The sequence below is a fragment of the Chiloscyllium plagiosum genome, unplaced genomic scaffold (genome assembly GCF_037043375.1).
Source record: "Chiloscyllium plagiosum isolate Xiang-an unplaced genomic scaffold, Cpla_swu_hap1 HiC_scaffold_3, whole genome shotgun sequence".
Classification (NCBI taxonomy): domain Eukaryota; kingdom Metazoa; phylum Chordata; class Chondrichthyes; order Orectolobiformes; family Hemiscylliidae; genus Chiloscyllium; species Chiloscyllium plagiosum.
Genome location: NW_028270141.1, coordinates 152,091,866 through 152,106,376, shown reverse-complemented (window position 1 = coordinate 152,106,376; position 14,511 = coordinate 152,091,866). Strand labels below are relative to the sequence as shown.

General features: G+C 44.4%; 1 protein-coding gene across 1 annotated transcript in view; it reads right to left on the bottom strand.

Moving 5' to 3' along the window:
• The window catches only part of ptk7b (protein tyrosine kinase 7b), a 278,930-nt gene that overhangs the window by 176,933 nt on the left and 87,486 nt on the right, over positions 1 to 14,511 (bottom strand). The window contains exon 2 of the mRNA XM_043687347.2: positions 11,854 to 12,147. Within this exon, the coding sequence (XP_043543282.2) occupies positions 11,854 to 12,147 (294 nt within the window). The remainder of the gene's footprint in view (positions 1 to 11,853; positions 12,148 to 14,511) is intronic.

Sequence of the window (14,511 nt, the reverse complement as noted above, 5' to 3'; positions counted from 1 at the left end):
GTCCTCAAACATCTCTCATAAGTTAAGCTCTTCATTCCTGGGACCATTCTCGTGAACCTCCTCTGGACACGCTCTAAGGCCAGTATATCCTTCCTGAGATATGGAATCCAAAACTCATAATACACCAAATGTGGTCTGACCAGAGCTGCATAGAGCCTCAGAGATACATCCCTGCTTTTATATTCAAGTCCTCTCAAAATAAATGCCATCATTGTATTTGCCTTCCTAACTACTGACTCAACCTGCATGTTTAGCTTGAGAGAATCCTGCACAAGAATTCCCCAGAGTCTTTGCACTTCAGATTTCTGAATTTTCTGCCAATTTAGAAAATAGTCCCCACCTCTATTCTTCCTACAAAAGTGCATGACCTCACACTATGTTGTACCCCATCTGCCACTTCTTTGCCCACTCTCCTAACCTATCCAAATCCTTATGCAGCCTCCCTGCCTCCTCAATGACAGAATGTTCTCAGTTCCTTCATTTCTCTCAGTTGCCTTTATGTCAGTAGAGAGATAATTGCAAGATAATTCCAGGTAATTAAGAGTATCAAAAGATAGTACAGATGGAGTGAGTGGATGTTGACAGGCTGAATAACAAGTCACCCATGTCACGTGACTCTTATACCTATGTTATTTCAGCTATTTGGTTTGTCTCTAGAATTATCTTATTTCTGACTTTTTGTATTTCTCTCTCTGCCTTAATTAATTGGACCATAGGTCATCCCTTCACTTGCTATTCAGCTGTGAACACTTTGCACACACCATTTGACTTCACTTGAACTATCTTTTGACACACCCAATTACCTGGAATTATCTTGCAATTATCTCTCTGCTGAGGAGAAAGCGAGGACTGCAGATGCTGGAGATCAGAGTCAGAGTGTGGTGCTGGAAAAGCACAGTAGGTCAAGCAGCATCCGAGAAGCAGGAGAATTGGTGTTTCGGACATAAGAATGAGGCTTGTGGGGGGGCCTGAGAGATAAATAGGAGGGGGGTGGTGTTTTGGGGCGGGGGGGGCAGGGGGAAAGCTAGTGAAAAAGCAATAGGTAGATGAAGGTCAGGGAGAATGTGACAGGTTGGACAGGAGGATGGAGCGGATAGATGGGAAAGAGATGGACAAGTCAGGTAGGCGGTGCCAAGTTAGTGGCTTGGGACTGGGATAATGTGGGGGGAGGGGAAATAAGCAAACTGTTGAAATCAACATTGATCCTGTGTCCCAAGGAAGAATATGAGGCGTTCTTCCTCCAGGCATCGGAATATATGGGTTTGGCGATGAAGGAGGCCCAGGACCTGCATGTCCTTGACGGAGTGTCCCAGAGATGTTCTCTGAAATGATCCATAAGTAGGTGTCCTGTCTCCTCGATGTAGAGGAGACCACACTGGGCGCAACAGATACAGTAGATGACATTGGGGGAGGTACAGGTAAATTTCTGTCGGATGTAGAAGGATCCTTTAGGGCCTTGGACGAAGGAGAGGAAACTGGTGTGGGCACTGGTTTTGCACTTCCTGCCGTGGTTGGGGAAGATGCGGGAGTGGGGTATGGGCTGGTGGGGGGGGGGGGGGGCATGGACCTGACGAGGGAGTCGCGGAGGAATGGCCATTCTAGAATGCTGATCAGGGAGGGGAAGGAAATATGTCTCTGGTGGGGTCCGTTTGTAGGTGATGAAGTGGCAGACGATGATGCGATGTATGCGGAGGTTGGTGGGATGGAAGGTGAGGACCGGGGGATTCTGTCCTTGTTGCATTGGGAGGGGTGGGGTTCAAGACCGGTGGTGCGTAAAGTGGAGGAGATGCACTGGAGGGCATCATCGACCATGTAGGAAGAGAAATTGCAAACTTGGAAGAAGGACACCATCTGGGATTTTCTAAGGTGGAATTTGTTGTCCTGGAAACAGATACACCGGAAGCAGAGAAATTAGGAATAAGGGATGGCATTTTACAGGAAATAGGGTGGGAGATGTAGTCTAGGAAGCTGTGGGAGTTGGTGGGCTTGTAGTAGATGTCCGTGGTTGGTCAGTCGCTGGAAATGGAGAGGTCCAGAAAGGGGAGGGAGGTGTCCAAGATGATCCAGGTGAATTTGAAGTCAGGGTGAAAGGTATTGAAGTGGATGAAATGTTAAACCTCCTCGTGGGAATACGATGTAGCACCGATACAGTCATCGATGTAGCTGAGGAACAGGTGGAAGATGGTGCTCATGGTACTGCAGAAGATGGACTGTTTCATGTCAAGAGGCAGGCATAGCTGTGCCCCTTGTGGGTCCCCATGGCTACCCCTTTGGTTTGGAGGAAGTGGGTAGTTTGGAAGGAGAGGTTCAGCCAGGTGAATGAGGGTATCAATGGAAGGGTACTGGTTGGGACGGTGTGAGAGGAAGAAACTGAGGGCTTACACATCCATCTGCCAGGATGAAGGCTTCCAAGCCCTCAATGCAACAAAGACAGAACCGCCCCCCCCCCCCCAGTGCTCACCTTCCACCCCACCAACCTCCACATACATCGTGTCATCCTCCACCAGTTCCACCACCTACAAACAGACCCCACCAGAGACTTATTTCTCTCCTCACCCCTATCAGCATTCCGGAGATGCCATTCCCTCCACGACTCCCTCATCAGGTCCAGACACCCCACTCCTGGCATCTTCCCCTACCACCAGAGGAAGTGCAAAACCTGCGCGCACACTACTCCCTCACCTCCGTTAGAGGCTCCAAAGGATCCTTCCACATTTGACGGACATTTACTTGTACCTCCGCCAATGTCATCTACTGTATGCGTTGCACCCAATGTGGTCTCCTCTACATCGGGGAGACAGGATGCCTACTTGTGGATCTTTTCAGAGAACATCTCTGAGACACGCACACCAAGCAACCCCATCACACCGTGGCCGAGGACTTTAACTCCCCATCCCACTCCGTCAAGAACACGCAGGTCCTGGGCCTCCTTCATCGCCAAACCCTTAGCACCTGATACCTGGAGAAAGAATGCCTCCTATTCCACCTTGGGACCCTGCAACCACATGGGATCAATGGGGATTTCAACAGTTTCCTCATTTAACCTCATCCCACATTATCCCAGTCCCAGGCCACCAACTTGGCACCGCCCACCTGACTTGTCCATCACTTTTCCCATCTATTCTCTCCACTCTCTTCTCCAACCTATCATCTTCTCCCCCACCTTCATCTACCCATTGCTTTTTCAGCTACCTTACCCCCCCAACCCCATCCCGTCCATTTATTTCTCAGTGCACCCGGCCCACAAGTCTCATTCTTGATGAAGGGCTTATGCCAAAAATGTCGACTCTCCTGCTCCTCGGATGCTGCCTGACTGCTGTGCTTTTCCAGCACCACAATCATTATGTCTCTGCCTATAAATTCCGTGCCTCTGCAGTTCCCTCCACTTCACCTGACAAAGTAGCAGTGTTTTGAAAGCTTGTGCTTTCAAATAAAGCTGTTGAACTACAATCGGAGTAAATCCATGCTGACTGTGTCTGATTCTGCTACTATTTTATAAGTATTCTGCTATAAAATCCTTGATGATGATCACTAGCATCTTCCCCACAACCAATGTCAGATTCACTGATCTATAATTCCCTGTTATCTTTCTACATCTAGTTTTAAATCGTGGGCTTGCACTAGCTATCCTCCAAACTGTAGGAACTGTTCCAGAGCCTAAATCTTGGAAGATGGAAACCAACGTATTTACTATTTCTAGGGACATTTCTAACACTAAACCCAGTATTTCCACCATTTCTGGTATACCTTTGGTGTCCTGCTTTGTAAAGACAGAAACAAAGTAAAAATTTAGTTTGTTGGTTATTTCTTTTCTCTGCCTTAACTTCCTGTTTTGTACAGTTCGGGATCTAAATTAGCTTTGGCCAATCTTTTTCTCTTTACATACCTACAGAACTTCTTTGTACAGTCAATGCTTACGTTCCCCATAGACTTGCTTTCATTTCCCTCCCCGTCACCCCCTTGTTAAATCAATTCCTTGGACTTTGTAGGAGCTGTTTCTGCTGGTCTGCCTGTTTGCAAGCCATTTGGGTCAATCATAATATTCCTCTCACCTGGCTTGGCCCCATGCCCTGGGTGACCCTAGCCTAATAGAACATTCTGTAACAACTACATAACTGTTTTTTATCCCCACATAACTCATGAACTTTTTATCTGCCATCTGCATTAACTCAAGATCTGAGAAACATTAGCATCGTGTGTAGTTATGTTATAGTCTTGGCAAGGCTGACCTCTGTCTGCTGTATGTTCACATAGGCCATCTAGTGATTATCTTGTGATTCAGTATTTGATTGAGAACTGTCAGCTCAGCATTTTATGCACTATACAAACTCTTGTATTCCATAACACTTAGGAGAAAACACCAGTCCGTGCTAAGGGAAGGTGTTTTTTCTCCCCCATGATATCATGCAATAACATTTGTCAATGCTGAAGGTCCGAGTCCGAAGAATTTCTTCAACAGTCCTCCTTTGCTGACTTTTAAAGTGCTGCCAATCCTCAGATCTTTTTTTGCTTTTATGTTTTATCTCAGTTCATTCATAGGCCATTGCTTGGCCAACGTTCTCTTTGTATTTTTGTGCCAGATAGGAATAAATGTTTTTTGTGATTCACCCATTCACTTTTTGAATGTTTACCATAGCCTATCAACTGTCATTTTCCTAGTTACCATCAGTTCTAAGGATCACCAGACCCAAAACATTAACTGATTTCTCTTCACAAATACTACCAGACTTGCTGAACTTTTCCAGCAACTTGTGTTTTAGTTTCCTAAATACTGAGGACGCCTGGAGATTCAGTTCCTATCCCTGGTCACCATGCAGTAATCCGGACTACTCATGTGATTAATTCATCTATTTTAGATTGAATGCTTTGTGCATTCAGGCACAACTTCTTCGGGCCTTGTCTTTTTTTCTTTCCTTTGGCTTTGTTTGATTCTGGCCCGTGATTCACTGGCCCAGATATTCACAACACAGAAATAATTTAGATGACGGAACTAAATTGTAACATCTCAAAGTTTGCAGATGCTACCAAGTTGGGTGGAAGGGTGAACTCCGACGAGGACATTGAGATTAGATTAGATTACTTAGATTAGATTAGATTACTTACAGTGTGGAAACAGGCCCTTCGGCCCAACAAGTCCACACCGACCCGCCGAAGCGCAACCCACCCATACCCCTACCTTTACCCGTTTAACCTAACACTACGGGCAATTTAGCATGGCCAATTCACCTGACCCGCACATCTTTGGACTGTGGGAGGAAACCGGAGCACCCGGAGGAAACCCACGCAGACACGGGGAGAATGTGCAAACTCCACACAGTCAGTCGCCTGAGTCGGGAATTGAACCCGGGTCTACAGGCGCTGTGAGGCAGCAGTGCTAACCACTGGGCCACCGTGCCGCCCACTCATGCTTCAGCATGCTTCAGCATGATCTGGACAGGCTGACTGAGTGGACAAATCAATGGCAGATGTAGTATAATTTAGATACATGTGAGGTCTTTCACTTTGGAAACAAAAACAAGGTGGCAGATTACTATCTGAATGGCAGTAAATTGCAAGAGGGAAGTGTGAGGTGGGACCTGGGTGTCTTTGTGCACCAGTTGCTGAAGGCAGGTATGTAGGTGCAGCAGACATAAAGGCAGCAAATAGCTTGTTGGCCTTCATTGCGAGACGTTTCGAGTACAGGAGCAGGGATGTGTTGCTACAGTTTTACAGGGCCTTGGTGAGGCCACACCTAGAATATTGTGTGTAGTTTTGGTTGTCTTTTCTGAGGAAGGATGCTCTTGCTGTCAAGGCAAAGGTTTTCCAGGCTGATTCCAGGAACGGCAGGACTTACGTAGGAGGAGCGATGGACGAGGTTAAGATCGTTTTCACTGGAGTTCAGATGAATTGGGGGGGAGGAGGGGGTGGAGGATCTCAAAGACTTATAAAATTCTAACAGGACTAGACAGGGTAGATGCAGGAAGGATGTTCCCAATGGTGGGTTCATCCAGAACCAGAGTTCACAGTTTGAGGATTTGGGGTGATTTAGGACGGTGATGAGGAGACATTTCTTCACCCAAAGAATGGTGGGCTTGCGAATTAATTGCCACAGGAAGTAGCTGATGCCAAAACCTGTACTGTATTCAAGGGGTAGCTAGATACAGTGAGGGCAGTGGGATTAAACCTTATTGGGAGAAAGCAGGATTAGGCTACTGTGTTGGACGATCAGCCATGATTGTGATGAATGGTGGAGCAAGCTTAAAGGGTCGAATGGCTTTCTCCTACTCCTAACTTCTATGTTTCTATGATTCCTCTGCCTATCACACCCCTTAGTCCCCTTTCTCACATTTGCTCTTGTCCTCAATTTCCCTTCCACTGACTCCTTGCATAGATTTGAAAAGGGTGGCACTGAAAAAGCACAGTAGGTCAGGCAGTATCCAAAGCGCAGGAGAGCTGACGTTTTGGGGATAAGCTCTTCATCAGAAATGTCCTTATCCCAAAACGTCAACTTTCCTACTGGTTGGCTCCTGCCTGACCTGCTCTGCTTTGCCAACGCCACCTTTTTCGACTCTGACTCTCCAACATCTGCAGTCCTCACTTTCTCCTCCTTGCTTGGTTCCAACCCTCCTCTCGCCTTGCCAATTTAGTTTAAACCTTCTCAATCATTCTACCAAATAGTCCGCTGGGGCACAGTCCCACTCCTGCCCAGGTGTAACCCTTCCAGTTGTCCTGGTCTCACCTCCCCCAAAACTAGTCCCAATGGCCCAGGAATCTGAAACTCCCCCTACTCACACCATCTTTTCAGCCACGTACGCATCCAATGTGCCCAGATAATTCTACTGACGAGCAAATGGCACTGGTAGTAATCCTGAAACCACTACCTGTTGAGTCCTGCTTTTCAGCTTGCTTTCTAACAGCCTATATTCTGCTCTTGGGGCCTCATTTCTTTACTCACTTACGTCATTGGTAATATACACCAATGTGTACAATGACATCTGGCTGTTCATCCTCCCCTTGAGGATGTCCTGTAGCCACTCAGCCATCCTTGACCCTAGCACCAGGAAGGTAACATACCATACTAGAATCTCATTGCAGCCACAAAAATGCCTATCTATTCCCTTTAAATTGAATCCACTATGATACTGCATTTCCACATGTTTTGCTCCTCCCTTGTACAGCACAGTCAACGTGGTACCAAGAATTTGCAAATGCTTTCCTTTGCTTCACCAGTGCCCCACCTACCCAATTTTAGTATATATGCTGCCGAAGGAGAGAAAAGAGCTTTTTAGATTAGATTACAGTGTGGAAACAGGCTCTTCGGCCCAACAAGTCCACACCAACCCGCCGAAGCGCAACCCACCCATACCCCTACATTTACCCCTTACCTAACACTACGGGCAATTTAGCATGGCCAATTCACCTTACCTGCACATCTTTGAACTGTGGGAGGAAACCGGAGCACCCGGAGGAAACCCACGCAGACACGGGGAGAACGTGCAAACTCCACACAGTCAGTCACCTGAGGCGGGAATTGACCCCAGGTCTCTGGCACTGTGAGGCAGCAGTGCTAACCACTGTGCCACCGTGCCACTCTCAGTTTCCAGTCTAACTGACCCTTTGTCAAAGCTAAAAAAAGGGAGAAATAGGGAGGTATTTATACTAGGCTGAGAGAAGGTGAGTCGTGGCTCCAGAAGCAAAGGTAGCAATAAAGAGTGCATAGAGAGATTATAGGGAGATTAGGAGCTGTGAATGACCAAGGCTGAGGATAGTGCTATGTGACAAAATATGTGGGGGATGGGTGAAGCAGAAGCAAAATGGAAAACATGGGAGAAGGGTAGCAAAGGGGGAAGAGGAGAGGAAAAAGGTGATGAGAGAGTGGGGAGCGAGAGAAAGAGAGACAATCAAGAAATAAGAGGTACAGAACAGTGAAAAAGATATAAAAAAAGATAAATAAATGAAATAAAATTACGGAGCAGAATGAAAACAGAGGGGTCGAGATGGGATAATCATCTGAAGTTGTTGAATTCAATGCTGAGACCGGCAGGCTGTAACGTGCCTAGTCGGAAGATGAGATGCTGTTCCTCCAGTTTGCGTTGAGCTTCACTGGAACATTGCAGCAGGCCAAGGACAGACATGTGGGCATGGGAGCAGGATTGTGTGTTGATGTGGCAAGCCACGGGAAGGTCCAAGACCTGACTGCGTACAGACCAAAGGTGCTCAGCAAAGCGATCACCCAGTCGATGTTTTGTCTCTCCAATATAGAGGAGACCACATTGGGAGCAACGAATGCAATAGACCAAATTGAAAAAAGTACAAGTGAAACGCTGCTTAATCTGAAATGAGTGTTTGGGGCCTTGGATGGTGAGCATGGAAGAGGTAAAGGGGTAGGTGTTGCACCTTCTGCGATTGCATGGGAAGGTGCCGTTTGTGATGGGAGAGGTGTTAAGTGTGATGGAGGAGTGGACTAGGTTGTCCCGGATGGAACGATCTCTGCGGAATGCAGACAGGGGGAGGGAAGGGAAGATGTGTTTAGTGGTGGCGTCGTGTTGGCGTTGGCAAAAATGGTGGAGGATTATTCTTTGCATGTGAAGGCTGGTGGGGTGAAAGGTGAGAACAAGACGGACCCTATCCTTGTTCTGGGAGAGGAGGGAGGAGGTGAGGTTCGTGGCACGAGAGATGGACCGCACGCTGTCGAGAGCCCTATCAACAGGTATATTGTGGAATTTAGTGTACTTTTATGATTTGGAGGTGCCAGTGTTGGACTGGCATATACAAAGTTAAAAATCACACAATGCCAGGTTATAGTCTAACAGGTTTATTTGGAAGCTAGTGCTCCCAAATTAACCTGTTGGACCATAACCTGGTGTTGTGTGATTTTTAACTTTGTACTTCAATGAAATGTAACTTTTTGATGACTTCAGGGGCTTGGTTTTAAGTAGGCTGCCCCAGTGAGGTGTAACGAAAGAGATAAGATCAAAAGCAGGTAAATGAAGGCAAGCCTGGATGCCAAAAGTACAGCAGTGTGTCAGTCCTGTCAACCTTCAGAATAGGTGTCAGTGTACTTTCAATAGGTGAAGAGACTTGCCACAAAAGTTCCAGGCATCAGGGCTTTACGCTACAAACGTTAGGTTGGAAAATCTGGGTTTGCTCTCTTTGAAGCAAAGCAGTTTGAGGTGAAATTTGGAAAAGAGCACAAGATGACCTGTTTAGCTTAGTTAGACAAAATAAATAGTTTCTATTAGCTTTTTGGTACAAAGTGTTTTTGTTTTTGGCCAGAAGTGCAGAGGGGTGCAAGGAAAACATTTCTTTATGTCGCTAGGTGATAGAAGTAGAGGTGATAAATGATTTCAGAAGGAAACTAGATGGACTGCATCCTCTACGGAAAGAGGATATGTACTTGCTGGGTTGAACAATCTTCGCCTGTGCTGTATTAAGTCTATTAGAGAGGACTGGTTAGCTCAGTTGGCTCGGCAATTGGTTTGCAATGCAGAGTGATACCAACAGTGCAAGTTCACCTTGCAGATCAAGTTTCAGGAGAAATGGAGCACTCAATTCCTCCGCACAACTTTCTCTGGTAAATCAATGACATTATCGGTGCTACTTCCTTCTCTTGTCCAGAATTGAAATATTTATCAATTTTGCTTCCAATTTCCACCATGCTCACTTTCACCTGATCCATCTGACTCTTCCCTTCCTTGACATCTGTTTCCATTTCTGACCACCACAAAATGTCTACTACAAACCCACCAACTTCCACAGTTACCCTCACTATACATCCTCATATCATGCTTCCTGTAAAGATTCCACTCCATCCTTCTAGTTTCTCTGTCACATTGGTTCTGATGATGCCACTTTCCGCTGGGAGAACTCAATGTCCAATGTTTTCCTCAAACAAAGATTCTCCATGAACCTGATTGATAGATCTCTCACCTGTATCCAACCCATTTCCCACACTTCTGCCCTTGCCCTTTCTTTTCCCTCCCACTTCACAGATAGAGACCCCAATCCTCACTTTCCAAAAGCCACATCCAAAGCATCACAATTAGCCACTTCTGCCATCTCCAGCAGGTTGCCTCCATCAGACACTTCCCTGTGTCAGCCTTCCATAGGGACCTTGCCCTCCAGAACACCTTAGTCCACTCCCGATACCTCCCACATACCACCACAGCATCTTTCCACACAATCGTAGAAGGTACAACACCTACCCATTTACTTCCCCCCTCACCACGACTGAAGGTCTCAGACACATCTTCCAGGTGAAACTGCAATTTACTCAACCTTGTCTATTATATTTGCAACTCACAATGTTTCTTCTACAAAGAGATGAAACGCAGATTGGGAGACCACTGTGTGGAACACCCACATTCTGCATGCAAAAATGATCCCAAGTTTCCAGTACCTGCCACTTTAGCACACCACTGTTTCGTGACCAACAATGGTGTCTCAAGTATACTGCAGTGCTCTAGCAAGGCTTCAGCACAAGCTGGAAGAACAGCATCCTATTTTCAACTTGGGGACACTAAAGTCTTCAGGACTCAATATAGAGTTCATATGCTTAGGGCCAGAACACCACCTTCCACATTCTTTCACCACCCGCACCCACAGGCCTTGTCGTTACATGGGCTGTTGCCATCACACCCAGCCCATTTTCATCTACTAATGGTCTCCAATAGCAGTTTTTGCTTCTCCCTACTACTTGCTTGATATTTAAATGCAGACTAAATCATTGCAATATAATTTACTGGATTATGCACACAAATGTCAGCAGGTATCATCATGAATTAGGTTAAATCTGCCAAATTTGTTTAATAGCCTCCTTCTTTGCATGATATGCTAAGATTGCATTGAATGAGACACTGAACCAGCAATTAATCTTTGAAAGTACATGGAGGAATCTGTTAAGGAAGTCTTTATGAGGAAGTGATTTTTGAAGTGCATGATCATCAAAGTCAATATTGTTTTACAAAAGAAAAATAATGATGGACAAACGTAGAATACTTGGATTTCCAATAAGTCTTTAATAAAACATCACACAAAAGATTAATATGCAAGCTAAAGACTCACAGAGTTGGGAGGAATATTACCATTAATGGGTGGTTGATGGACAGAAAATCAAAAGAGATGAACAGGTGAATAAAGTTGGCAGGCTGTGGATTAGTGGAGTGTTACAAAGATCATTGCTGGAGCCTCAGCTTTTCATAAATCTTGATTAAAGACTGGATATAACACTGGATTCAATTACCTTTATTAAGGATTGCCTGCACCCAACAATAAAAAGCCACAATTAGAACTTGAGCCTGTTCTATTTTTCAATGAGATTGTAATTGATCTGTGGTCTAACTCCCGCCTTTGGCTCATATCTCTTAATACCTTTGCTTAACAAAAATTTATCACTAAAATTTAAAATTAATCTGATCCCATATCCATTGCCATTTGCAGGAGATGGTTACAAACATGCGTCGAAGTTCTTCCTAACATCTCACCTGAACTGTTGGGCCCTAATTCTCAAACTATGCTCCCTAGCTTGAGAATCCTCAACCAGTGGAAATAGTTTATTTATCTTTTCCTGTTAATATCTTGAAAATAGCAATCTGCGGAAGCACAAACATCATAAAGACTGAAGCAGTTCAGAGGACTGGTCCACATTAACGTTCTCTCAGTCCATTAATACATTCTCAGGTTTTCATTTTCCCAGTATGAATTTCCAATGTCATTACTTTTCTGAATTTTCTTTTGAATAATAATTAATAATTCTTTCTACAGGTGTCTCTGAAGTGCCAAACTCCTGGCTCAACATAAAATCATACCCTTGAACTTGTTAACCTTTTCAAGATAAGATAGGACCATTCCTAACCAGAAAGCATTGGTACTCACATTTGATATTGAAAGACGCGGTTGCTGTTTTAGCTTCCTCTCCAGTGACTGTATTCCGTGCTATGCACTGAAAGTCTCCACTGTCCTCCCTCCAATCAACTGCAGTAAATTGCAGATTGCTGCCTTCAATGAAGCGTCTCTCAGAAGTCTTCACAGGTTTTCCATTTAGCAACCACTCAAAAACAACATTTGTTGGAATCTCAACCTCACAACGGAGTATTGCACTGCGCCCATGCAAAGCATCCTGTGAGTAGGGCTCCTTGGTGAATAGAATTATCGTCTGTATGCAGCACACTGTGGGGAGAAAAGACAATGTGTTTTCTTATTACATAATCATCCATCCCAGACACGAGTTCAAAACAATAATGGGGAGATGAAGAAAGGAGTTGAGGAAATGTGGTTGCATGGATTGGAGGCAAAGGAATGGACAGGCACACAAAACATAGGGAGTGGGAGGGAGAGGGAACATGGGGGTTGTGAGGGAGAGAGGGAGAACCTGTGCTGTGACCACTTTATAACTCCACGAACCTATATTGCATAAATATCTTCAATAGCATATTCTACAACAACACTCATGCTTTGTCTTGTTTGTCCCATGTCGCAAATCCTGCAACAGTGAACTTTGCATATGCAATATAATAAAACTTAATTTTCTACTGGCTTGGTTGTGTTTTATTTCATGTTTGAAGGCGAATATACAAGCCAGCAATTAAACTTTATATTTTTGATATGGTAATTAAATCCCAGTCAACCACAGCAAATCAAATAAATTGATGAACAAGGCATTAAAACCTCCTATCAGCAATAATGATGCAATCAAAAACAATTCACTTCATCAGGAACACAGGAACAGGAATAAGCCATTCATCCCTATGAGCCTGCTTGACCATTCAATAAGGTCATGTCTGACGTGTGGCCTAACATGTGCCTGCCTTGGGTCAATATCCCTAGTCTGGCTTAATAAAAGTTTGTCTCTCCCGAATAAGTTTGAACAATTGAATTTGCATTGACCACTGTTCAAGGAAATGAGTTCCAAACCTCCTCCACTCTTCGCATGTAGAAGTGACATCTCTCAAATGGCCTGGCCCTAATTCTTGGACTTTGCCCCTGGTTCTAGAATCTTGAACCAGTGGAAGAAGTTTCTTTACAGAACAAACCTCAATTATCTGAATTTCAGATGATCCAAACAAGATCTCAAGGTCCCATAAAAACGCTATCTGAACTCTCAGTCATCCAAGCAAAATACTCCCCACCCGTCTCCTTCGGATAATCAAGGTTGTTCTGTACACTATTTCCCTGCTAATAGGCTGAAGATCTCAATTAATTTGCTGCTTAAGCTTCTAAATTCTAGAGAACAAAAGCCTAATTTGTTTAATCTCTCCCCCTAGCTAAACCCCTAAAGTCCAAGCATCATATTGTAAACCTGCGCTGAACTCCCTACAAAGCCAAAACACCCTTCCCTTAGGTGTAGGGATCAGATTTGCACACAGTATGCCATTATGCATGTCACCCAGCTTGTACAAGCTTTAATAAACTTTAACTATTTGCAGAAGTTGGTGTGTGTGAATTACATCTCGTGTGAAACCTCGGGAAAAGAACCAAACATAACCACACATAACAATGCTATTTCATTACACAAATGATATTAAATAAAAGACAAGCTAAAGACAAATATGATTTTACGTTCATTCCACAGCCTCTTGGTTTCACAAACCGGCCACTGCTGAAGACTGGAAGCCTGTCCAACTGCCAACTACCAGGTCATGTCCTACCAATTTGAGTACTTAACCATTATTCCAACTTTGTTTCCTGCCACTCAACCAAGGTTCCTCTCCAAGTCAGTAATTTGCCCTCAATTCCATGAATTTCCATCTTAGCTAACAGTCTGATGTGGGACTTTAGCCTTTTAGAAGTCCTTTGCTACTACTTCAAAAAAAACTCTAGGTTTATCAGGCATCACCTATCCTTCATGAATGCATAGAGACTCTCCCTGATTCACTGAATTTTTTTTTTAGGTAATCAATTGCCCAATCATTGTTGGAGTCCAGAACCAAATTCCCCACCACAGCTAACTGGTCTGCAATTTCCTCTGTCTCCTCCTGATACCTTTCTTAATCAGCAGAGTGACATGAATAAATTTCCAATTCAGAGGTACAACTGCTAAATCTAGGGAACTCTTGAAAGATTATGGTTCAGGCATCAGCATCTCCTACCTCCTTGAACACTTGTGCATGGAAACCATTAGGTCTTGGGAATTTGTCAATCTTCAGTTCTATTAATTTCCCCATTATTGATGATTTACTTCAACTTATTTTATTTAGTCCTTGATCCATGTAAATTTATTTGGGACTTCTAGCAAGCTATCCTCCATTTCTGTTGCGAATACTGAAGCAAAATAATTGTTCAGCATGTGTGCTATTTCCTCATGGTCCTTGACAATATCCCCACTCAGCCTTCAAAGCGCCAACAGCACTCTTAACCAGTCACTTTCCCTTTATACAACTATAACATCTATTGTCTTTTATGTCCATTTAAGTTTCTTTTCATAATCCTTTTCAGCCACTTTGTGGCCTTTTGTTGGTCTTTGTAGTTGTCCCATTCTGTGGGATCTGTACTGTTCTTTGCATTTTTATAAGCCCCTTTCTTTGAAATTTATGC